The sequence below is a fragment of the Halichoeres trimaculatus genome, unplaced genomic scaffold (assembly GCF_033239565.1).
Source record: "Halichoeres trimaculatus isolate MK-OKI-2021-1 unplaced genomic scaffold, fHalTri1.1 fHalTri1_scaffold_2, whole genome shotgun sequence".
Classification (NCBI taxonomy): domain Eukaryota; kingdom Metazoa; phylum Chordata; class Actinopteri; order Labriformes; family Labridae; genus Halichoeres; species Halichoeres trimaculatus.
Genome location: NW_027437180.1, coordinates 41,435,936 through 41,461,378, shown reverse-complemented (window position 1 = coordinate 41,461,378; position 25,443 = coordinate 41,435,936). Strand labels below are relative to the sequence as shown.

At 39.8% G+C, this 25,443-nt stretch overlaps 1 protein-coding gene across 2 annotated transcripts in view; it reads left to right on the top strand.

Annotated features, from left to right (window-relative positions):
- LOC141802568 (zeta-sarcoglycan-like) overlaps positions 1–25,443 on the top strand; it is a 602,901-nt gene that overhangs the window by 460,976 nt on the left and 116,482 nt on the right. For both annotated transcript variants that reach the window (XM_074686112.1, XM_074686119.1), the window contains exon 4: positions 14,722–14,809. In XM_074686112.1, the coding sequence (XP_074542213.1) occupies positions 14,722–14,809 (88 nt within the window). The remainder of the gene's footprint in view (positions 1–14,721; positions 14,810–25,443) is intronic.

Genomic DNA, 25,443 nt, shown 5'->3' with positions numbered 1-25,443 from the left:
ATATCAGTCAGCCTCACGTATCACAACACCTCCGCCTGATTCAAGATGAAGATGGGTCTGTTTAATTCATGCCACGGCTCATCCCAAGGAGCCAAGGAGGCTTTATGGAAGTACAGTATCCTGCTCCATAGCAACTCAAAGTTCCGTGTAAGAAAGAGGCTGATAATCAAACTCACCCTGTTTTAGGAAATTTAAAAAAAGGGTAATACAATTTTGGCAAAGCAGGCACCCTTACTGAATTTAAAGCCCATAAATTAGAAAAAGGACCCAGAAGTATTGACCTCAATACTCTTAGTTTGGTCATCAATCCACATCCAAAGATTAGGGTACTTAATTCAGCTGATTGGAGGAAAATTAGATGACCTTTGTGCACATATTACTTTTTCCTAAATTAACCTGATACCCTGGTTTAGTCATCATAGGGGGTTTCAACAAAGAAATATGGAAAACAGATCAAATATCTTCTGTTTATACAGCTTTTATCAAATTCAATCCCTGTTTTTGTCCACATTTGAAATCTGAAAAAGGAAATCTTTAATAGTTTTCATTTTGGAAGTGTCGAGATTATTGAAAACAGCATGCAAAGAACAAGTTACAGTGTCTTTCTTGTTTAAATTATGTTAAATGCTTATTGGATATTATTCTAATTTCTGTGCTTTTACCATTGTTTAGGATGGTTAACCATAACATTTCACTTTTACAACAATTAGATGTATTTAGTATCAAAAGATCTGTTTAGAGTCCTGCTGTATTATGGATCATGAATATTTGCTGCTGTTAACAATTAAATCAAAAATCAAAGAATATTTTTCATCGATGTGATGGGGATAACTGCCAGGAGTCAGTAAATGGTGTAAACATGAGCTCTGACAAGAAGCTCTGCAGTGAACGGCATGAATGGTGGCAACAGCCAATGAGAGCCAACCCTGAAACTAACCATTTATAAGACTGTGACTAACTAATAAGAAGAAGCATGTCCTCAGATCAGATGTTGTAAACATGTTCTCACTAATTAAATTGATCGACAACTTAGAATTCAGATGTGTTTTTACCCTCATCATGGCTCTTTGACAGTTTATATTATAAAACTGCTTTAAGTGGGTGAATTTAATCCACAAAGTGTCCTCAAGGTAAAATTATTCCGTTTCTGATCATGAATGTCTGAAAAAAATTAAAAAACACAACCTTCATTTGATAAATCATCTTTAGCTAAAATTTACTTTAAGTATGAGAAGGATGAATAGAATGAAATAGAAAATACTTTATTTATTCCTAAGGGGGAATTCAGGAGGAGTCTCAGCAGCAATCAAGAAAACCAAAGTAAGAAAGTGTATAGAAAGTGTAAAAAGCTCCATAAGAAAATAGATGCTGACAGCTTGTCCATCATTGTCCAGTCAGCCAGCCTCCACCTCCACAGGGTCCAGGACTGAGCTTCTTCAGCAGTCTGTTCAGTCTCTGTCTCCTGGATCCTGTCTGCTCACAGCAGGTGAAGCTCTTCACATGTGGCCTTGGTGTCTGCTGTTAGCTCTGTTAGCCATGTCTGTGAATAGCATGATGCTACTCTGCCCTCTGGTATTCCCTCTGTTGCTGGGTTAGCACAGCTAGCTTGTCCATCTTATTGGAGATAGATCTTACGTTCCCAATAACGATGGATGGAAGGACAGGTCCATGTCGTCACTTCTTAGCTCACCTGTGAGAACCAGCACGTCGTCCTCACCTCCTTCTCCTCACCTTGTGGGGAAACATCCGGCCTTGCACCGGTTAGCATCGACATGCTACAGGCTGCTAAAAGCTGATTTCACATGTGAACCATGCAGCCATGGTTACATGTAGGATCTCCAGACAAACACAGGAGAAAAGTAGTAAAAATGTCACTCAAGATTAGACAAGATAAGCTTTTATTCCTTCCACAATGGGGATAAGAATATATAAATTAAATGATTTGATATGGCTAACCATGAAAAATAAATAAACAAGGACTGTTTAGAGAACAATAAATATATAAAGGGCCATGGGATTCCCGGGGACACACAGGAGCAAAAATAGTAAAAAGACACTGCAAACTTAGTCGGTTTGGTGACCATTACATCACATGAGCCATAAAAAGTACGAACAGCCTCTTAATCCAAAGAGAAATGAAATGAGAAGACAAAAGTTAAAAAAAGGTTCAAGATAGAGAGGCCTACTGCAATAATCATTGATCAATAAGTAATAGACAATAACTCAGGGGCTCTTGTTGTGGTTTGTCATGCAGGACCAACTCCATCAAACATTTTAGTTTTTAAAAAGTGCAAAATTCAAGCCCAGACACCCAGACTCCATCTCAACCGTCTCTTCTCATGCAGCCTGTCATGCTGAATTTTAACTATTCCACCATGATGATGAAGCTGTCATCACACGGCTTGTCGGGACACTAACGACATGTAAAAAGAGATGATGAGGCCCCTGGACGCACATCAACACCCGTCAACATATTAAAGTGAAGCATCCAGAGAGCACGCTGGTGAGAAACCGGGGTTTGTTTTCTGTCGTTACACGGCCGCGGGGACTGAAAACAACACATTAGCACAGCACACTAACAAACACATCACTTATTTAATAGTGCCTGCTAATTAGCTGAATTAAAGTTTTAAGAGGAGTGGAGGGACACCGCGGGCACTTCATCACACATTGTTGATTGGTATGCTGTTATGGCTCCGACTATATACCATGGACTTGTCTTTGCTGGTTAGTTCAAACATCAATCTCTGCTCCCCTCAACTCCTGAAGTCAACAACCAACTCCATAAGTTTTGCGAGGACGTTCCTCATTACTTCCCCTGCTGCTCACAACAATGAGCGTTAGATTCTTCAGATATTAACGAAGAGAAACAGACGTTGTTAGACTTTGTTAAGACCCTTCTTTTAGTTCCTGAAGAAGAGGTTTGACACCAAACACTGTATGGCGGCACTAAAATGCCAAAATTCAAGAGCATAAATGAGATCCACCTGCTCATTGGCTGAGGAGCTTCTGCCCGTGATAGAGGTGGGCGGATCCATCCAATTATCAATAACATTGATACCAATGTTGGTATTGATATTGAAGGATACCAGAGTAAAAATATATACTCTTGTTGAATTTTTTCTCCTGCATGCACTGACTGCTGTGGTTTTACAAAAGTGGCGACCTGACTGTGTAAGTGCCGCTGTGTCACATCGTGGAGCAGCACACTTTTTAGCACCCCCTTCCCTCCTGTGTTTTGATGTTGCACCGTCACGTGGCTCAGCCCGGCGCCCGGCAAACTAGCAAGAAGCTCCACCCACTCTGCTTTCTTAACTCTCTACCTCAAAAAACATTTTCTTTCATTTCTTCTCAAGCGATAATTTTTCACTATGCTTAAAACAAAACAGAGGTGCACTAAAGGAAAAAATGTTCTTTAATTATTTATTTTTCACTAAACAGTTCTACATCAAAAATGAAGTTTGAATTTTTTTTTATAACATTTGCTTTAATTTAATGATTTTTTTATACTTTACTTTTTTTTAAAAAAATATTGCAAATATAGGAGAACTTTTTTAAAATTTTTATAAATATTTATAAATAATAATATATATATATATAATCATAATATATATATTATAAACAAATGTATCCCTAAAAATTGTTATATATATATATATATATATATATATATATATATATATATATATATATATATATATATATATATATATATATATATATATATAACAATTTTTAGGGATAAATTTGTTTTGGGACTGCTCTATTGTTTCTGAAAATACTTTTTTGTCATGACACTAAAGTATTTTGCAGTCACGTTTAAACTTTGCCCAAATTCTGTCCTAGGTTTTAACCAAGGGTCAACATCTGCTTAGTAAATAAAGCCTATGCTAAAGTGCTTAATGTTAGGGCTGGACAATTAATTGGATTTTAATCGTGATTTCAATTTTGTCATCTGACAATCATAAAAACAATATAATCGAGGAAAAACAATTAATATGCCACACAGTGTAGATGTATGCAAGTTCCTGTGCTTCATAGTGCTTCTGTGTTCCATGTGCAGCCACAGCGAGTGTGTGTGACTTATGTGTATCCATAATACTGTATGTGCCACTTGCTGGTTCTTTAAAGTTTTGTTTAAATCAGTACTGAAGTTTTTGAATAAATGAATAATTGTGTATATTAATCGTGATTTCAATATCACTTAAAATAATCGGGATTCTTTTTTTTACCATAATCGCCCAGCCCTACTTAATTTTGCTGTTGAGAATCCGCTTGAGGCTGGCTGCAGAAAGACCGGAAAACACTTACACACCCAGCCATAAAAACAGACTTTTACAGCATTAAAAAATATTTACAGCCTGGTTCAAAAACAGCTTGAGTCTAAAATGCTGGTTTCAGTATCGGCACACACTGAACGGTGAGCGAATTTTTTTCTAACTCAGTAGTTTAGAAGTTGTTAGGATTGTTGGATTGTCCAATCTTAGGCACAGCTCAGGTCACGTGACTGAGGAGCGCTCTGTAGCTGTTCAAAATAAAACTTACAGCCAGCGCCATAACGATTGGCTTCATTTCACTGTTTCAGGAACAGAGGCTACGTTCATGTTTTATACAGAGGATATACCCTTCCTATATATTTGCTCTTGATTGTCATATTTGAATCTCATCTATGCTCTTGAATTTTGGCAGCATAAATCACCATAACACTGGTTCCTCTTCGGAAGTACTGACTCACAACTTGTGGGCTCAGTTAGAGCAACTTTGGACTCCAACTCACAGCAGAAAATAAAGCTCCGAACTAAAAGGCTGACTGTCAAGAGAGATGGCATTTTGGAAAGAGGGAGAGATGAAAGAGCAGAGAGCGTTTTAGTGAATTGCCAGATAAAAGTTCCTGTTGTGTAACTTTTTGGACAGACAACTGGAGAGAAAGGTGTGACAGGCAGTCACAGGAATACAGCAGAGACTAAAAGCTGTTATTGGGTTGATCACAAAGACGAATCAACCTAATGTATCATGAATGAGGCTTTGCTTTTTAATGAAGGTAGAGACTGATGTGGGAGCTGAAGACGAGAAACAAAGAGATGCAGGTCATCTGCAAACCTCTAGTCTGGACGTGTGGAGGCTGACATCCCACAGACGGTCGGATAGAGCCGTGACACAGGCAGTGTGACAGACAGACAGGCTGGAGACTGTTATTAGGCCCCATCTGCACTGGTGGCTGGAGGCCGCGATGATGAGCAATGAGTCCATGGCTTATTATTACCTGACTAATTACATTGGCTACCTTAGGCTGGCGTGCACGCGCCTGTAATTATAATTAGAGTGAAATTAAACTATTAACTGAATTGATGGCGGAGTGGTGTGTGTGGTGTCAGCTCACAAGAGACAGCGTGACATGCATGTGCCTGTCGTGTGTTTGTTCACGCTGGTGGGAGGAGATTCACAAGCAAGACAGGAGCAGGAGGGATGGAGCCCATGGTTATAGAAACGTAGATTAAGGCCATGTTTATACGACAAGTTTCATCTGAAAACGCTAAAACACTGAGACAACGCAGTGAAAAAAATCTGTATTTACACAGAAACGCTGATGGACTGAAAATGCTGTAGTAACCATGCCAGGCCTGTAGGTGGTGCTATAACTGTCTTGTCCAGAAGCAGCTTTTGGGAGATCTCCACTGAAGTAGAGTTGAGCCGATCATCTGGTGTGTTGGTGAATGCTTAAGGCGTATTCAGACCTGGACTGTTTGGTCCACTTTAAACGGACCAGGGTTGGTTTCCCACGCTGGTGCGGACTTTTCATGCTGGTGTGAATAGACACAAACGAACCCTGGTGCGGACCAAACAACCGGACCCAGACCCACTTTATGAGGTGGTCTGGGTCCGCTTCCAAACGAACTCTGGTGCGGTTCGTGGTTCTCCGGTGCAGGTCTGATACAAACCAAGGTCCATCTGAACTAACTACAGGATACATGCTCCTTTTGGGCCTATAGAGCCACCGTAACCTAACCGTCTTTGGTTCATACCTGATCCTCCGTCTTCTGTTTAGCCACGCTGTTGCTAGCATGTTGTGGGTCAGGACACGCAGAGCATAGCGCCTCCTTGCTGCGATCATTGGTCTTCCTGTTCCTAAATTGTAAACGGTGTTGTTAAGCTGCTTTGAAGGAGCTGCTCTTGAAACTGAAAATGATTTAGCAGCTCTAATAAGAGCACAAACACACATGTTTACCTCCATTTCCAGGTCTGTACTCTGTGTGCCGCCCTTTGTCAGTGCTGTCCAATGAGAGCACTGATCCTCACACACCTGGATGTGTTTACAGAATATAGTCCACTTGCAAAAAGTACAATCTGAATACGAACCGCACTAAATCCTAAAAAATAAAGTCCGCTTTTGGTCCGGACCAAACAAGTGGACCACAGGACTTTTCTGCTCTGAATACAGCCTTAGTTCAAAAGTGTAGTAAAAGATACAGATAAAGTTTTGTATTATTTTATTTATTTAAATCAATGCCCTTGATTTAAGACACAAAATTCATTCCATACCCTTTTCCCTGGTCCTTAAAACAGAGGGCCGAGGGGAAGGGGTAAGATGAAGAGAGAGGGGGAAGAATGACAAATGGAATTTGCCCTTCGTATATCTACATGTTGGCCTGAATTGAGGCAAGGATGATGTGTCCATGTCTGGTGTGTCTCATGTGTTATCAGTAAACTCAGTGGAGAGCTCTTGCCGTACAGTGTCTGATCAGTATTCTTATGCAGAAACGTTGTGTATGACTGCATTGTTAGATGACAGCGATTCTGAGATGGACTCATCTATAATCATCAGAGCCACTTGGAAATTGGCCACAGCATGATTTGTTGGCTGTCAGCGAGCGAGAGCGTGTTAATCATCCGTGTTGGGCAGCTGTAGTCTGCTCCTGGCACAAGAGCTTGGCAATGCTCACATGTCATGGTTCACGAGAATATATTCATTTTATATGAAAAAAAAACAAACACAAAAGTACAAACTTTGAACATGCAGACACACAGTCTTCACACAGTGTGGGAATGAATTTCCTGCATCAAACGCTGTTGGAGCTGATGCATGCATCGCCACATGGGTTAACTTCTGAGAAATTCAACGGTTAGCATCCTGCTGAGCGAAAAGCTTCTCCAAGTAAATAAAAAATATGCCCCACATCAAACTATTATTAAAGAGAGGAAGTGTCAAACCTTCATCTAACATCACGCAAACTTCACAGGAAATCAAGAACATACAGACGGACTCTCATACAGGGGGATTAACCATTTATGCTTCAGAAAACTCCGTCTGAACTCAATGAATATTGAGGATGCACTACTATAATACGCTCTAACATGATTCTTTAATGGAATAGCTGCAGCACAGACCTCACTGGTATTAACAAGCTGCAGCTCTTTACAGCTCAGTGTTCAAATATGCATGTATCTATACTGTAGATCAGTGCGGGGGTGTTTAATTTTGGAGTGCTTTATGCCTGTGGCCCATTCTCACTTCCTGAATACATTTCACTAAACATGCAGTGTTTGTTCGCGTGGCTTTAACTGAAGTGTGTGTCATAAAAGCTTCTCATTGTTCTAGTTAATGACCAGAGCAAAGACATCGTAGTTAAGCACTGTGTGTTTGAACCTGGCAACCATCCACTTCATGTCTCTATGACAACACCACGCTGACTGAGGAAGTTTTAATGGTGAGAGGAAAGATCTGAGTTTTTCTCTACTGAAAATGATTTCTGTGATTAATTTAGTAGTGATGGTGGACACTGGAGCCTAACTGTCAGACAGGAAAAGGACAGAAGAGCAGAAGAAAGAGAAACAGGAGAGAGATAGAGCACGAGCTAAAGGCTAAAAGGGCTAAACTGTTTGTGCTAATGTTGACTCCAACCCACGTGCAGCAGTTATTCTGCAGTGGTCTGTTCAAACTTGAGAGTCTATCAATAAAATGAAGAGTGAGGTTACGTTAGCTCTGATTGGTAGATGACTGTGTGACAACACCACCTTTCTCAAGTTGGCGTCAAAAAGCACTTTGGGGGGAAACTTAAAGGAAAATTAGAACCCCCTTGTCCTTTTTAAAGGTCTTTTAAATTGTCTTTCACACTGTTTTTTGTCCCTGTCATCTTTAACAGAAAATGTAAATCCACCAGGAAATGAAAGTTGATCCACACGGATTTAAAAAAAAAAAAAAAAAAAAAAAAAACTTTATCGATCACCAAAAAACTTTGATATACCTGGGAAAAAAAGGCAAATGACAGACGGCCTCACCAACTCCTGGGAACTTAAATCCAAGGCAGAACCCTCCAGCTCCTGGCGCACTTCCTTAATCCGTCCGACACACTACTTAACTACCCTCAGGTTTATTTATTTTTTACCTTTTAATGCTTCTTGTACTGGATAGCTTGTTACTTTTCTTTTGTTCCAGGCCCTTACTATATAGGCCCGCCTGTTCGATGTTGTCTTTTTTCACAGCGATTCTTCTCTCCGCCTCCTACATGACGCAACCTCCTTCTATCATTTTGTCTTTTAGTTTTCTCTTCTTTTATTAACCATAAACCAGTACCAACAACATGACAGCAGGTACCCAATACCCTAACTTTCACTTTTATCAGGGAGTTATTATACCAAAAAAAAGGAAACATACCATTTATTACATTAATTCATCTTTCACTAGTTTCCTTCAATGTAATACTTCACTCACACACAATTAATTTTCTTTTTAAAACACATTACAGACACGTCTTAGAGCTGCGCTTAGTGTAGACAGGTACTAAGCTACATACAGACAGATGGGTTTACTTGTTGTCACGTTAGCGATAGCGCTACATAAAGCCAGTGACTACCTGTTGCTTGATGTCACGTTTCAAACCATATCAATCAATCAATCAATCAGTCAATCAATCTTTATTTATATAGCGCCAAATCATAACAAATGTTATTTCAAGACACTTTACAAAAACATTTACAGGTCTAGACCCGTAAATGTTAATAACATTTTATTAGCAGAAACCCAACATCAAGACAAGATAAGGAGTCTTATCTGATCTTAATCCACCATGAGGTCAGGACTTTGCAGCATTTAGCAAGTTACAATGGAGAGGAACAACTTCCCTTTAACGGGCAGAAACCTCGGACAGAACCAGACTCGTGTTAGACAGACATCTGTCTCGACTGTGTTGGGGATATCGCTACGTAACTGCCTCGGCGCGATGTATACAGTAAAAAGTTGACTTGAACAAAGACATTTTTTTCCAACCCATTGTCCATTTAATTCCAAAACAAACACACGCCTTGCTAAAAGTCACGTCTGCACAACAGTGTAGGTGAGGCTCCAGGCCACAAGGTGGTGAGGCAGTCCAATTAAAACAGATCGTCATGAAATATTTTAAGTGTCAGAAATCATGCTTGGGAAGCTCATCTTCTCTTCTTTCAGCATCCATTTGACTTTTTCACGGGCCAAAATAATTGAGAAGTAAAAGAATTGAAGGAGTTCTTTAAAAATGGGAGCACCGGTGCTTTAAAGACTCACAATATGGAGGAAAGTTAAAACACTCTCATGTTCGTATTTCTCTTGCTGTACCTTCTCTTCCATACAGACTGAGTGCTCTATGCCACAGGGCCTACAATTGGTGACAGAGCTGCCAATTATGCTGTAACACCCTTTCCTTAAGCATGACATACTTCATTAATACTTTACAAAGACTGACGTGTGGCGTAAATCAGCAGAACAATCACCTTCAGCCATCAAGACTTGTGCTGTACATGAGGAAAAACGTGTTTTATAGTGCATACAGATTTTAGAGCTCGACCAGTTTCCCGTCATGGTTTGTAGACTGTAAAACACAAGGACAGAGTCTCTGTGATGTCACTCATCTGTTCTGGATATGGAGTTCTGAAGTCCATCTTTGTAGGACGCCATATTATAAAGCTCAACTCAGCCTGGCTTTAATTTATGTGATTGATTTAGGAAGATGTAAAGGGGCGGGGCTTACGCCACTTCACAGATATCCATAGAGTGCCCACCTGTCCGTTAAATCAGCCTTGACCTTATTTGGACAAAACTCTAAAGCTTCTTCTGATGTAAAGATTGTCTTTTTTAAATTAGTGTGTATGTGGTTTCTGGTGTTCCTGCATTCTGCCTCAAGTGGACGGTTGACGAACTGCAGTTTTAATCCCATCAGCATCAGCGTCATATTCTGAGACCGGAGATTGCTAGTGATTTGTATTCTTAATTGCAGCTTGGAGCTCTAAATGTTTTGTCTACACTTTTGGGAGCCTGTTGTGTCATCCATCTTTTAATAACCTCTGTGTTAATATCCAAACTGGTTTCAGGAGGATAGTGTGAAATCATTTCCTCATCATCGAGCAGTTATTGTTACCTGCTCCTACGCTTCTCGTTAAAGCTCCACCGAGCAGATTGTTTTGCTTCAATCAACTGTTGTGTAAATAGAAATTAGCAGCTGTTTAATATGCAGCAATTATTTACAGTCGGCATTTCTCCACATTTGCATGCGAGCACTTAATCAAATAAGAGTTTCTGTCTACGGCTGCACTTCTAAATGACTGAGTCCTGCACTAAGCGGATGGGATGGAGCCTGTTCATGCACGCTGCCCACCGGGCTGGAATGATACGCAGCACATTACATCTGTCATGCTTTACAAAGCGTCCGTGGCTTTAAACAGAGTGGAAAGATAATACAGTGAAGCCTATCACACGCCCTGTTGAAAATAATTAATCCAGCACATGCGTCGGGAAACAGATGAGAGAGGCGATGCACAATGAGCATCATTTGTTGTCTGCAAATTTGTCACCTGTCGAAGTGGGTGGTGTGTTTACCGGCAGAGAGGCCAGGGATGAAAGAACTTACACCTGAGTACTCGTTTGCAAATTAGCGTGTGTATATTGAGGATATGTTAATTACGCATGTGAGGTTGTACACAGGACATGTTTGTGTTTGCTTCTTGTGTGGGCTTTTCTGACGGGTGGGAAATGACTCCCAGCTTCGAGTAATAACAGTGGAGAAATCCAAGGTGTAGACCAGAGACGGGTTTAAACACACAAATCATGCGATGTCTGTGACAAAATCATCTGTGACAAAATCATCTGTGGTTACATTTAGACTGTGAAATATGAAGATATAAACTTGTGTCAGTAAACCAGGAATCCTCTCAAACCAAAGACAAACACATAGACCGCTAAGTCTGAGACCTTGGTCGTGATCAAGGAGCCAGAAAACTACATCCAGATGAAGAACGGCACCAAATCTATCATAATAAGAATGATTTTTCATTTTAGGATTACGTACTCAACACATGGAGTCCTGAGTGCCATATTTGGTCATAAACTCAGCTCCAAACCATCTTATTCAGTCTCGACACTGCTCTGTCTTTAAAGCAATGTGGAAACACAGACAGAGTTGGTGCTCTGTGTTCATTTGGTTTTTGGTTTTCAAAAGTAGTGTCAGAGTGAGCGCTCTTACCACTCTAAACCATAGACCAGTGGTTTTCAAAGTGGGGGCCATGGCCCTCTGGTGGGCCGCCAGGGAGCATAAGGGGGGCCTCAGAAAATTGGAGGGAAGGGAAAATCTATATTTTAACAATGATATTTGTATGTAGTTTTTTTCTCTTATAACCATTTGTCCTGAACATACAACACGTGAAGTACCATAATCGTCAGGTTCACATGTTTTCGATTGTACCTAACCACACCTCATGGGACAGCTGCAACTTCGGCTTGAGAATGTCATGATCCGTGCCAACTTGGTGGTTTGCGCCTGTTTTTAAACTATCAAAAAAACTGACTGAACTTTGTCTGACTACTGGCTCGATGTAAGAAAAGCAAACAGAGCCATGAAATGCCTTCTCCCTTTCGCAACAACCTACATGTGTGAATCTGGCTTTTGTTTGTTCATGATTTCCTATTCTAAACAAATGTAATAATTTTTAAAAAGTGAATATATATTGGAAAAAGTTCTTAAAGTTGACATTTCTTTGCATATTATGAAGGATAGTCTGTTGGTTCAAAGGGGTCCCCAGCCAGGAGCAACATCACCCGCCTGTTCCTGATAACTTGAAATGAAGCCAGTCCTCGGATTCAGCCACATTTGGTACGACAGGTGCTTTGAGCTTCCTTTCTAACAGCTATAGGGCGCCTGCCGGTCATGTGAGCTGAGCAGTGTCTCTGATTGGACAATTAAATGATTCAGATATCTTCTAAATCACCAAGTTAGAAAAAAAAATCACAGACTGTACAGTGTGTGTAGATAGCCAAATTAGCTTTTCAGATCCAAGATGTTTTTGTAACCGGGCTGTACATGTGTTGTTTAATAGTGTAAAATTCTTGTTTTGTTTTCTTTTTGTTTTTCATTTTTGATTTTGCTTGGTGTGTTTGTGGTTTCTGGTCTTTTTGCTGCCAGCCTCAAGCAGATTCTCGATAAACAGCAACCTTTAACACTTCCGCATAGCTTCCATTTTTCTCACAGCATTTTGCTCCTTGCTCTACACTCTACAGATGATCGTTGATGTTTCTTTTTGCTAGCTTCGTGTTAATATAGAAGACTTTAGAGATACAGAGGTGAATTCCCCACTTGGTAAATGATTTCTTATAGCCCCTTTGACTTAAAGACCTTCTGTCTGTGAGTAAAGCATGTACAAGAACTCCAGAACGTGCTTCCTTTTTAAAAAATGTTTTTGTCTATTTTCTTAACAATATAATATTAGAAGTTTTCTGTTGTTTTGTCTGATAATTACCTAATTGGTCAATGTTGTAAACAGATGTATTATTTCATTTTCTGTTGGTTCAACCACAAACTCCAAGTATAAAACCATGTAAACTTTATTATTATTTTTTTTTAATCTTTTTATTTATTTATTTAATATATTTGATGTATTTATTTGTGTTTTTATTTGTTTATTTGTTTATTTATTTATTTAATATATTTGATGTATTTATATCCTTATTTATTTATGTATTTATTTAGTTTATTTTAGTTTTTTTTTTTTTTTTTTTTTTTTTTTTCATTTTTTTTAAAACAGCAACTGGCCTACCAAAGTGCTTAACAGTAAAAAATAAAATAAAATAAAATAAAATAAAATAATCAAATAAAAAAAATAAAATAAAAAATGAAATAAATGTCAAAAACAATAAAACAAAACTAAGCATTAAAAACATAAAACAACAATTAAAACATAAATAGCATATTCATTAAAAGCAAGCCCTTTTCTTTATTTCAACTTTAACTTTATTTATTTGTATGGCACTTTTCATGCTTGTGCAACACAAAGTGCCTCACAGAGGATAAAAACAAAAGGCAAGACCAAACAAACAAAAAAAAAAACTGAAGACATTGTTAGCCAGCTGTAAAGCTGCATACAGGTACGCGTACTGTAAGGTTAGCATTACACACAGTAGGATTTAAGAATATCAGAGTAATTACGAACATGTGGTCAAACCTGGTCAACAGAAGCCACAGACCTCAGTAGTGTTTTGGTGTAAAGTGTGACCCTGTTTACAATCACGTTCTTCTAAATGTCGTCAATTAGCACAGTCGCTCTTTACTCCAGAACATCGGCTGCTCTGTCACAGTTAGAATGTTGCTAGAACAACCAAAAACAGAACAATAAGATATTTTGATGCTGCTAACAGTTTTAATGTAGAGTTTAAAGAAGCTAACAAATGCGTGTTCACCTTTATGATGACACAGGTGATACAGGGGTCTGTCTTCCTCAAGCCTCTGCACTGGTTGTATTTGTGATCAGCCCGTCCAAGGACTCTCTGGAGGCTCTTAAATGGAGCACAGACAAGTGTGACATATTAGAAATTTGGTCTCGACGTGTAAACAGAACGCACAAATAGAATAACAAGGGGAGAGGGAACAAGAAGAAGATTGAGAGTGACGAGCAAAGGAAGGAGGGGGGGGGATTTTTCTCTTTCAACGGATCAACAACTTTCCAATTTTAACCCATTTCTCATTTGGAATTCAGACCAGAATGCAGAAACATATTAAGTTGGGAAATCAACGGAGAAATTGGGTCACCTGTGAGCTATTCATTTCACGCCACCAAAACAAATAAGCAATTTAAAAATCAGCGAGAAAGGGGCAATAAGGGAATGGAAATAGACTACAAGAGGAAAGTGTGTAAGTGGGGCGATGTGATGGAGAGTGATGGGAGGAAGTGGTTCATAATCTGAGCAGAGTCAAGTGCAGACAGAGGAGGAAGATGTCTAAAGAAGAAGGGGAAAAAGTTGTTAGATGAAGTTTAGAACCTGATAAAAATGGCCGACACTGTGTTTGCGTTCACTGCAACACATCCTCTGAATGTAAACTAGCGTGTGCAGCGTGTGGCTCAATCAGACTGAAGTGGAGAGCAGAGGTCAGGGTCACAGTCGTATTTAGCTCGTTAGGTGGGGAATAATTGCCTTTTTTTGTGAACACACACACACACACGCACACACACACACTTTCTGACAGGATGCTGTTTTGAACAGATTATGTAAATGAAATGCAGTGTGAGTGTGTCAGACCAGCAGAGGAGAGTGAGTCAAGTATGCGGTGTGAAGGTTGATACAAGCCGAGGCTGTGCTGGTGATGCAGGTTAATGCAGTATTGACTGGGAGCCCGCGGGATGCTGGGTAACATAAATACGTGCGTTTCATTTTTAACATGCTGTTTTATTCATCCTCCCTTTTCTCTTCCTCTGTCTCCCTTTCAGGACAGCCCATTGATCCTCCAATCAGACAGAAATGTGACAGTAAATGCCAGAAACGACCAGGGTCATCTGACCGGTCAGCTCACCGTGGGTAAGGCACAAACACGGGCATAAACTCAAACTCACACACATCATCCAAAGACACGTCTGCGCCTGCTTCACTAAATGTTTTCCTTCAAAACAATCTCAAAGCTGCTCATTTCTCCAAGACAGTTATATTGCTTTGTTTGTGCTTGAAATCCTTAATGTACTTTACCTCCTTCTGTTTACCAAACTAAATGCTATCTGTTTCCATTAGTGTATCTCGCTGAGGCTGACAGCCGTGCTGTTCTCTGAGCTGAATCATTTTTCCTGCCGCTTATTGTGTTAGTGGGCGCTGGTTTTCCAAACAGAACGCAGCATCAGGAGACGTGACGGACATCCTGGGAATGAAATATTCTTAGAGGAGGGAACGCGCAGAGAAAGTTTGACCTCTTTTCATTCAGTTATCTTAATGTTAGTGGATAGGACGGCTGAGAAGAGTGGTGGGGGGGTCATGTCCTGGACTCAAACCACCAAACACTTCAAGGAGACTAAAGCCCAAGTTTGGATCAGCACAGTTTGGTACAGGTTGGAGCGGTAAAGCCTGATCCTGTTTGCTTTTCTGCAGCCAATTGTGCTTTTCTTGGTCGGCTGCGAGTGAGCCAGATGCTAATAGCCACATCAGCTCAGTCAGGGGTCTGCAACCTTTACTTTTAAAGGAGCCTTTTTGGCTCAGCTCACCTGGGTTTAAGTCACTCCAGAGCCATAAAAAGTAAACTATCTTCACAATAAAGACAAAGTGTCTACAATTCCATGCAAAGTAAAAATTTGGTTAAAAATATATATATATATACCAAATGACAGTTGTTTGAATTTAAGAAGTTCAAAATGTGATGTCTATTTTTTTTAAGAATTTTTCACATTTTTCAAAGAAAAGAAAAGAAAAAAATTGCAGAAATGTAAAAAGAATATATGAAATTTCAAAATTCAAATTTTCAAAAAAATAAAAAAAAGAATAATAATAAAATTTTGGAAATAGACAAAAATGAAAAAATTAAATTAAATTACAATTTCAAATGTTTGAAAATATGAAAATTAAAATCCAATATATTTGCAAAAATTCAAAAAAGTAGTGAAATTTCAAAATATGGCAAAATTTTCAAAAACAATTAAATTTAAAAAAACTCCAAAAATAATTTAAATTTCCAAAATTTGCAAATAAAACAAGTTAAAGTGAAGTGTTATACATTTGCAAAATTTTCTAAAATCTTTGAAAGTTAATTAAAAAGAAAATTCCTGAAATTTGCAAAAAATGCAATCATTTTTTGAAATTTCAAAACCCTTTTTTTTTCTAAATGAAAATGTTATGTATCTGCAAAAAAAAAAAAAGAAAAGAAATTAAAAAAAATAAATACAATTCTGCAACAATGCTGTAATGGGCTGGCCAACCAGAGGGAAGGGGGTTCATGAAGTTGGTAGCCTTTAAAAGACAGCAGCTAAAAGAAAGTATTGCAGACACAGGCTGAAAGGAGCGTTTTCTAAAACACTAGTGAGATAAAAAATAGAAATTATATTGATTAGAAGGTTTTACAGCAACTACAATAGTATCAAAGAAACAGATTAAAGACTTTAAAAAAAGTACAATACCCCTCTTTAAGTCTTATTTCACAAGTCAAATACTTTCACCCCAAACACCTTGTAAAAACATCACCAGCTCCCAGAAACTCTGAGACAATCTTCAGATGATCAAATGATGTAAAGCCTCCAGGAAAAGGAGAGCCAGTTGAAATACGTCTGCTGCTTTTTCAAAATAAAATCAGAAATTAAACTCAGAGAAGAAATTTCAGATAAAACACGTTGTCTGTCCTCAAAGAAAGCCGTAGCGCTGAGGCTTCTCTGTGAGGTGACCTGCAAAGAAAAGGGGGCTTCAGGGACCGAGGCTTGAAGACTATGAAGGCAGGAGAGTTCAGAGCAGGTGAACAATTAAATACAGTTAGCTTTGAACTTTTGTGCCTGTCTTGTTGGGATTTAATATTGTCCCTTTTTTTTAATCTCTTCATTACAAAAGATCAGTCGCCACCGGCTGGCAATAAAGCACGCTATAAAAATGTTTCCTGGGGGTTGAAAGGCAGAGAAAGAAAGGAATTATTACCAGGCTCTCAGGTTTTAAAGGAGGGAACTCAAGCTTTGGATTAATTCTTCTTCAGTGTGACTGGACTTTTCTCACTTCGGACTCCAGGCTGAATTTTCCACTGTGGTGGTTTTAAAGCTTGTCATTGCACTGAAACTTGTCTTCTAAGAATTTTTCATTATTTGCTTTTATTTGTTGACTCAGGTGATCATACACTGAACCTGCTGAATCTTAATGAAAACAAGATGGAGATCACTGTGTTTGGACAACCTCTGCTGCTGGATGTAGGCACTCTCATCCCCCTTTCCTCCGATATGCACTGCACTGTGAAGAGTCTTGGAGTGTATTTTGATAATGCTTTAAAGATTGATTGGTTTGATAGACTTAGGCCCCGTTTACACGACGCCGAAAACGGTCGATTCCGCAAACATTTCGTTGCGCATGCGCACTCGCAGTTTTAGGTGAAGGCTCCGCGCTCAGCCACATTTCCAGTTGAGCCAGTAGTTGGCGGTAATGCGCGTTATGGTTGGATTCCCGACCGTCTCACACAACAAAACGTCAGAAAAAGAAAGAACAGAAGAGGAGACTTCTCCTCCTGGAGTCGTATGAACGCGGATCGTTTTCACGCCGTCCTCATGTAAACGCGGGTGGCTTTTGAAAACGCAAAGGAAGAATCGTTGCGGGAGTCTCCGTGTAAACGGGGCCTTATTATCAAAGTTAAATTTTAGCTTCCTCCAACGGACCTGGAGAGGGTGATGCATGCTTTCAAAACGTCCCATCTGGACTATTGTGATTCCTTGTATGTTGGTCTGGATCAGTCTGGATCAGTCTGGATCAGTCGTCTCTACAAGGCTAAAAAACCAGGGGCGACCGAGCTTTTGTGATAGCTGCTCAGTTTACCACTACACATAAGGTCTGCTACCAAGCTTTAACATTTTAAATCAGTGCTGAAGACCATCTCTTCTTCCTCGCTTTTGATTCCAGTTGAGATTGTTTCATCCAATAATGATTTTATGTTTTTATTTTTACTTGTATTTAAGAGTTTTATTGGTTAATGGTATTTAATTCTGAAGTTTCCAGATGGATACCGTAAAATTACGGCCAAACACTGTAAAAACACAGAACTACATGATATAACTGAAAAAAATGTAGGACTTCACTGTAAAAAAAATAAATATAAATTAATAAAAAAAAAACTGTTAAAGCACTGACAGCAAAGTTTCCAGATGGATACCGTAAAAATTACAGCCAAACACTGTAAAAACACAGAACTACATGAAATAACTGAAAAAAATGTAGGACTTCACTGTAAAAACATATATAACTTGATAATAAAAAAAACTGTTAAAGCACTGACAGCAAAGTTTCTAGACAGTTACTGTAAAATTACAGTCAAACACTGTAAAAACACAGAACTACATGAAATATATATATAAACAAATGTAAGACTTCACTGTAAAAAATGAAAAAAAAAAGAATGGTAAAAAAAAAAAAAAGCTGTTAAAGCACTGGCAGGAAAGTTTCTAAATGGATACCATAGAATTACGGTCAAAAACTGTAAAAACACAGAACTGCGTAAAAAACAACAACAAATGAATTGTTCTTAAATTAGTGACAGGCTTTAAAAAAAAACTGCTCTTCTCCTTGAAACACTTTCCTCTCATGTGTCACTTTGTCCTAAATTTGACTATTTTCCTGTTATTTCAAAGAAAAGTCATTTTCATTGTGACAGCGCTTGTAACCATGAGTGAGGAGGACACTGTGAATATAAGACCCTGCTGTACAGGGGCACAGCAAGTTTTTTTTTTAATTTAATTTAATTTAATTTAATTTAATTTAATTTAATTTAATTTAATTTAATTATTTATTTTACAGTAAATTGCAACCATGAGTGAGGAGGGAACAGGGTGCAGCTATATGCTATTATTGGCATAATAGCTAAAAAAAAAAAAAAAAAGAAAGAAAGAAAAAGAAAAAGAAAAAAGAAAAGATTTCTGTAATTTTACGGTTTTGTAAACTATTTTTGAAAATCAGAAAAAAAAATCTTTATTAAGGCTTGATAACTGTAAAATTATGTTGTTTTTTTTAACACGGTAAAATTACTGAAAATATCTATAAATCTACTCGTATTGTGTTGTATTTTAAGACAACAAGAAAAATATGTTAAAAATTACAGACCATTTCTTGTAAAATTACATTTTTTTAACAGTGTACATAAATAAACTAGACTTGAGTTGAATAATATGTTAGCAAAGAAAATCCGCCAGCTGCTCCTCTGTTGATGGTTCAAACAGCACCATTACAGATGGATTTATGACATTTACATCTGGCAGAAATTTGACAACTCCTCCTGCTGAGATCTTGTTTCTTATTTTGCCATCAGCAACATATTCAATCCCCCAACAGGCGGTTGTACAGAGAAATTAAACAAGACACGCCTCAAGTGTAGTTCAGCGTTTTACTTTCACTGGAACGTTTGTTAGAATTAAGGATTTGCCTTTCTGCCTTCAGGCACCTCGGATAATGTTTTATTTTTAAAAACCAAAGGCTCTGAATCACGAGGAGGAAAATGTCACAACAAATCCACCTTCATGAGTGGATTGGTAATCACAGTCACGTACTCAAAGCAGCGAAGAAGAAAAACACTTGACCTTTATAAAGTGGCAGTATTAAGTAAGCACACAACTTTCTCTTTTGGTTTCTGTGAATCCAGGAATCGCTCTGCGGCCCAACGTATTGTGTTTGCCGTCTTAGATAGAAGATGAAAGCATTTACACTCTGACAGGTGTGTGTGGGGAGAAGGAATCTCAGGTAGAGAGATCCTCTAAACCCTCTTTCATGTCTGATGTGGAAGCAGCATGTAGATATTCATCTCCTGTAGGCCGGTCAGGCACTCCCAGCGTTTATACCCACGCACAGCCCTCCCCTCTTTCCTGACACTTGCAAGGTTTTGAAATCCCTGACAGCTCACCTCCTGCTGTTAAAACTGCTCAAAGCTGCTTTTCTCACCATGGAAAGCACTTTAATACGCATGTGTGTCTGCGTGCCTATCCTGCAGTCAGCAGAATCAGCCGGCTTTAACACCAGACAGCCGGAGAGCCAGACGGGGCAGAGCAGCTGAAAGGAGGAGGCAGAAACAGGATGACATGAGGAGCAATGTGCCACCCAGCTCCTGCAGTTAAACACACTTGTTTGGATGAAGTCATGCACTATTGACTGCACACTCCTCAACATGGATCTCTGCTTCTTGCACAACAGGCTGGCTTGTGTTTGGGGCACGGGGGAACCAGCTCCATCGATAAGCACTTTGTCACATGCAAACACACAAACACACACACATGCTAACTAAAGATGCTGTTTGATGGGATGAAACGGGACAGAGTAAATCCCCCAGAGGAGTTTCCTCTTCCTCCTGCACCCTGTCACCTCCCCGCTGACTCATCCGCACGTTTAACACGCATAAGATCTCCAGTAACATCAGTAACCTCCTGCACACCTGACACTCGCTAGTCGAGGAGCAGGAAAGTTCCACCTCAGTAAACCTCCTCATTAGTATTCATCACTCGGACTCGGCGCAGGAACAGCTTGCTCCGGCTTGTACAAGAGGTGCAGGATCATCACGGTCAGCGGTATGGAAAGGTGAAATGCCCACCAAGGTTCGGACCACTGCATTAACACAGAAGCCAGGTGGCAGATGTACCGACATCTTATTACGCACTGGATGGTAAAATGCATACTTATTACAGCCGTAAGTGCAGGCGGAGGAAGGTGAGAGGTGAGGAAGACCCCGGTGCTGCAGTCAAATCGCTGCAGGTGGGGACAAAATACAGATTGTGTTACAGATCCCTGTGTGAGAACAAGTTTTTGAAGAAGCATATCTGATCAAGAAGAGCCACAAAACCTTGAATGATATGACACTTCCCTGAAAGTGAAGCCAAAACTGTTGAATCAAGATTAATAAAAAACTTTTGTTTGAACCTACAAAGCTTTCTTACATCCCTTATCACAAGCCATGTGTTTGAAAGTTTCACATTATGATACAAGTCCTGTTTAACTTTATCCACAGGCAAGAAAAGTGACCTAAGCAAAGAGGAACAGAGTCAAACTGCCAAGACAATGAGTAAAAGAGGCTCTTCAGTAAATATAGATGAGAAATTACAGTGTTACCATCAAACCAAAAGAAGACACGTCCAGAGGAGTCAGGATGGAGAAAACCAAGAGTAGAAACAACTTGTTGCACATTATCAAGCCAAAAACTGTCAAGAATCAAACAAAAGGCTTTGGAAGCCCCTGAGTTACAGTTATACAGTTTTACATTTTCATTTAGCAGGCGCTTTCTTCCAATGCTACGTACAACACAGGCAAGAATTTAGACTGAGGGAAAACCTTGTTAGCGCGACAAAAGTGCTACAAGTTATTCGGCTGCAGGTGCTGCCATTAAGTGCAGGATTTTTTTGTTGTTGTTGTTGATGATAATATAGAATAATCTAGCCAACAAACCGCAATCCATTGTTGCAACAATACACTTCAACCTTCAACAACATCCAGTATTTAGTGCTGGAAACTCACCAAGAGCTGGATCTGAGATCTTCTGACTCATTCTCCCCCTGAGGACAAAGAGGAGCAGGCTCAGACTAAGGTCTAAGTGTTCCCAGAACAGATGAGTCTTCAGACATCTCTTAAAGTGATCCTATCACAAGGTTTAGAGCAGAAATTACCCCTACAGCAGTGATTTTGTGCAGCAGAAGCTCAGAGCGCTCACACCAAACACCCCCTGCTCCTCTGCAGGTTTCCTCTGCACTCAGACGGGGCCATATTTTACTGACCAAAAACACAAATAAACGGACTCCCACTGAAAAACTCTGATATCAGTCTGCATTCACACTTTATTTAGAGAATTTTCAGCACGTTACTTTCACACAAAAACACCGCTAAATAAGGCTCTAGTTCTCATCGTGTCGTAAAACGGCGCTACCTCCGCTGCAGGGCCACAGCTGGCTACGAGGCGTTCGCCGCTTAGTGTATCAGTCCGTGTGCGCGGCGTGCCAGATATAAACAAACGCAGGTAGTCTGCCAGGACGAAGAGACACGATGAGAACTAGAGCCTTATTTAGCGGTGTTTTTGTGTGAAAGTAACGCGCTGAAAATTCTCTAAATAAAGCGTGAATTCAGACCGATATCAGAGTTTTTCGGTGGGAGTCCGTTTATTTGTGTTTTTGGTCAAGTAAAATATGGCCCCGTCTGAGTGCAGAGGAAACCAGCAGAGGAGCAGGGAGGGGGTGTTTGGTGTGAGCGCTCTGGGCTTCTGCTGCACAAAAACACTGCTGTAGGGGTAATTTCTGCCCTAAACCTTGGGATAGGACCCAACTTGTTCCATCACTTTAAAGTAGAAAGGGACTCTGTGGATCGTGTAGAGTTAGGTAATTCATTCACCATTTGGAAACCACAGAGGAGAAGAGTCTGGCTAGAGATTTGGATGTCACATTTACTTTCTACCTGACTTCTTAACAAATTTGAAAATGACAGTTATCATAGATCTTAAAATATTCCCCAAAATGTGACCAGCAGAATCATTTGAAATGGAGTATATTTCTACAAAATCATACTCAAAATTCCATCACAAATAAAACTAAACTAGAATAGAATAGAATAGAATAGAATAGAATAGAATAGAATAGAATAGAATAGACAGCTTGTCCATCATTGTCCAGTCAGCCAGCCTCCACCTCCACAGGGTCCAGGACTGAGCTTCTTCAGCAGTCTGTTCAGTCTCTGTCTCCTGGATCCTGTCTGCTCACAGCAGGTGAAGCTCTTCACATGTGGCCTTGATGTCTGCTGTTAGCTCTGTTAGCCATGTCTGTGAATAGCATGATGCTACTCTGCCCTCTGGTATTCCCTCTGTTGCTGGGTTAGCACAGCTAGCTCGTCCATCTTATTGGAGATAGATCTTACGTTCCCAATAACGATGGATGGAAGGACAGGTCCATGTCGTCACTTCTTAGCTCACACCTGAGAACCAGCGCGTCGTCCTCACCTCCTTCTCCTCACCTTGTGGGGAAACATCTGGCCTAGCACCAGTTAGCATTGACATGCTACAGGCTGCTAACAGCTGATTTCACATGTAAACAATGCAGCAATGGTTACAAGTAGGATCTCCAGACAAACACAGGAGAAAAATAGTGAAAATATCACTGAAGACACAAATAGTAATTTTTTTTCCCCCTAATATCTAAATTTTTTGTTTGATTTTATAAGAGGTTTTCAGTTTCTTAGAATAAAAAGATAATCTGGCGATCATATTTATATAATTGATCAAATATCCTTACATCAATGTTTTTGTGTACTTTCATTTTAAAGAGTTTTAAACTAAGTTTTTGATTTTATTGGGAGCCAGTGTGGAGAAGCTAACACCAACCATTAGAAGACTGAATGTCAGTAATTGTTGTTATTATTTGTGAATCCATCACCGCTGAATACAGGTTGGTATCTGACAAAAAGAAGCTGCCAGTGGGCTGCTGAAAAAGCTTTTGTCACCATTATCAGCGGTGAAGTACCACAGCGAGTCGAGTCATAAAAGACTTCTTCACGTTTATATCAAACTGAAGAAGCAGCGAGAGAAAGACGCGCTGATTTGTCGACAGAGACGACCGAACTCCACGCAGAATAAAGTTCCTCTCTTTTGCTTTTATGTGTTTTTTATGAGGTCAGTGCGATCTTTGAAACAGAACAAACTGTCTCACACAGGTTACACAGTATCACTCTGAAGGGTAATTGCTCTTTAAACAGACTTGTTCAGCGTCTGACATTTCTGTTGCATGTTAGCATCCAGGGGTAACTGATGAGGAGGGAGCTCAGCATGTGAAGCCTCGAGGGAAGGACACAAAATAAAGCAATTTAACCGCAGAGAGAGGGCTTTATCTTCTGATCTTCACTTCATCTGCTGTGCCGGTAAAAAACAACTTGTTTAGAAAGAGATTACACCTTGAATACTTGCTGACTTTTCACAAGAAAGAAAGAAAAACACTCGTTTATTGACCCCTCTGAGGGATCTTTCTCCTGATCGTGAGGGTCTGAGTACACATGTTGGCCTTGGGCTTCCCGTCCAGGTTTTATTGCTCCTTCTTTCCTCCTCTCTGCCTCCTTCCTCCCATCCCCTTTCACCCCGTCAGCTCGTTAATGTGAGTGAGGACCTGTCATCTTCGTCTTCTGAATAGCCCGCCATAAAGATGATGAGTGAACTTGGGAGTTTTGGAGCTGTACCCTTTCACCCGTCGAGGTGATGATGTCTCAGCATTAACGGCAGAGCGGCGGCGACACACAGCGTGCAGCGGGGTTATCACCACACACAGAGGGGGTCTCTCATCCTGTCAGGAGGAGTAAAATCTGAATCATCACAAAAGGCTTTATCGTCGAGGGGTTTCTTTTATGTTTAACTTCCAGGAGTTTATCTGATCTGGTTTGATTCTGACCAAATGTTACCAAATGTGTAGTTTTGTTGCTGCATTTTCCCTGTTCTCAGACCCCTCTTCAAATGTTTTACACTGCAAAGAATTGTCTTTGGTCTTATGGTGCAGAAACTGATAAAACAGAAAACATAAACATAAAGTTATAAAAAATAGATCATTTGCCTAACTAAATTTGACAAAAAACAGTGATATTAAAGTTTGAGATTGTGCATGACAGTGCAAAAAGCTACTGAGTTTTGCTAGCAAGTGCATTTAAAGATGAAGCAAGTGTCTCTGGGGGGTTCAGTAGGGGTCAGGGGCCATATTGATGAAAGCAGCAGCAGACGGGGAGAAATTGTTTCTGTTTCCTTTGACTCTTTTGAAAAAAAGAAGACCATCAAAGGATCTAGCAGCACTTTTTTTTCCTTGAGTGATATTTTGGGTATCATTGAAAGCCTTCCATCAGGGGGGATAGGTTGATCAGAAGAGCAGAAAGAAAAAGGTAAGAGCAGGAAGTAATGTGCCAAAACGATGCTCCCCATTCCAGGGCCTGTAGCCTGGTCGTTAGCCTACACCAGCGCCCTGGAGCTGCTAAGTTTTTCAGTATCACTGAAGTTTTTGAGACTCTGACATGAAATTATGTATTGTAGTGATAGTGTATGTGGGCTGCACAGTGTTGCAACAGTTAGCGCTGCAGCCTCACAGCAAGAAGGTCACCGGTCCGATTCACGGCTTGGCTGGTGGGCCTTTCTGTGTGGAGTTTGCATGTTCTCCCCATGGGTCACGCTAAATTGTCCATAGGTGTGAGTGTGTGAGTGTGTACACCCAGTCCAGGGTGTACCCTGCTTCTCGCTCAATGACAGCCATCCGCGATCCTGAACAGGATAAGTGGTTCAGATAATGAATGAATGAATGATGTATGGATGCTGCTGTCGCCCCTGCCTCCATCCCAAAGCCATCACAGGTGTCTCACAGTTTTAATATATTTCAGGGGCTTTTTTCACTCAGTTTCTCTGCCCACGCTGTTATTCCTTTCTCGCAGCGTCCATTGCAATATGCACATGACCAATTGTGAAAACTAGGGTATGTCATAAATTAGCAAAATGTAGCTAATTATTATTATTATTT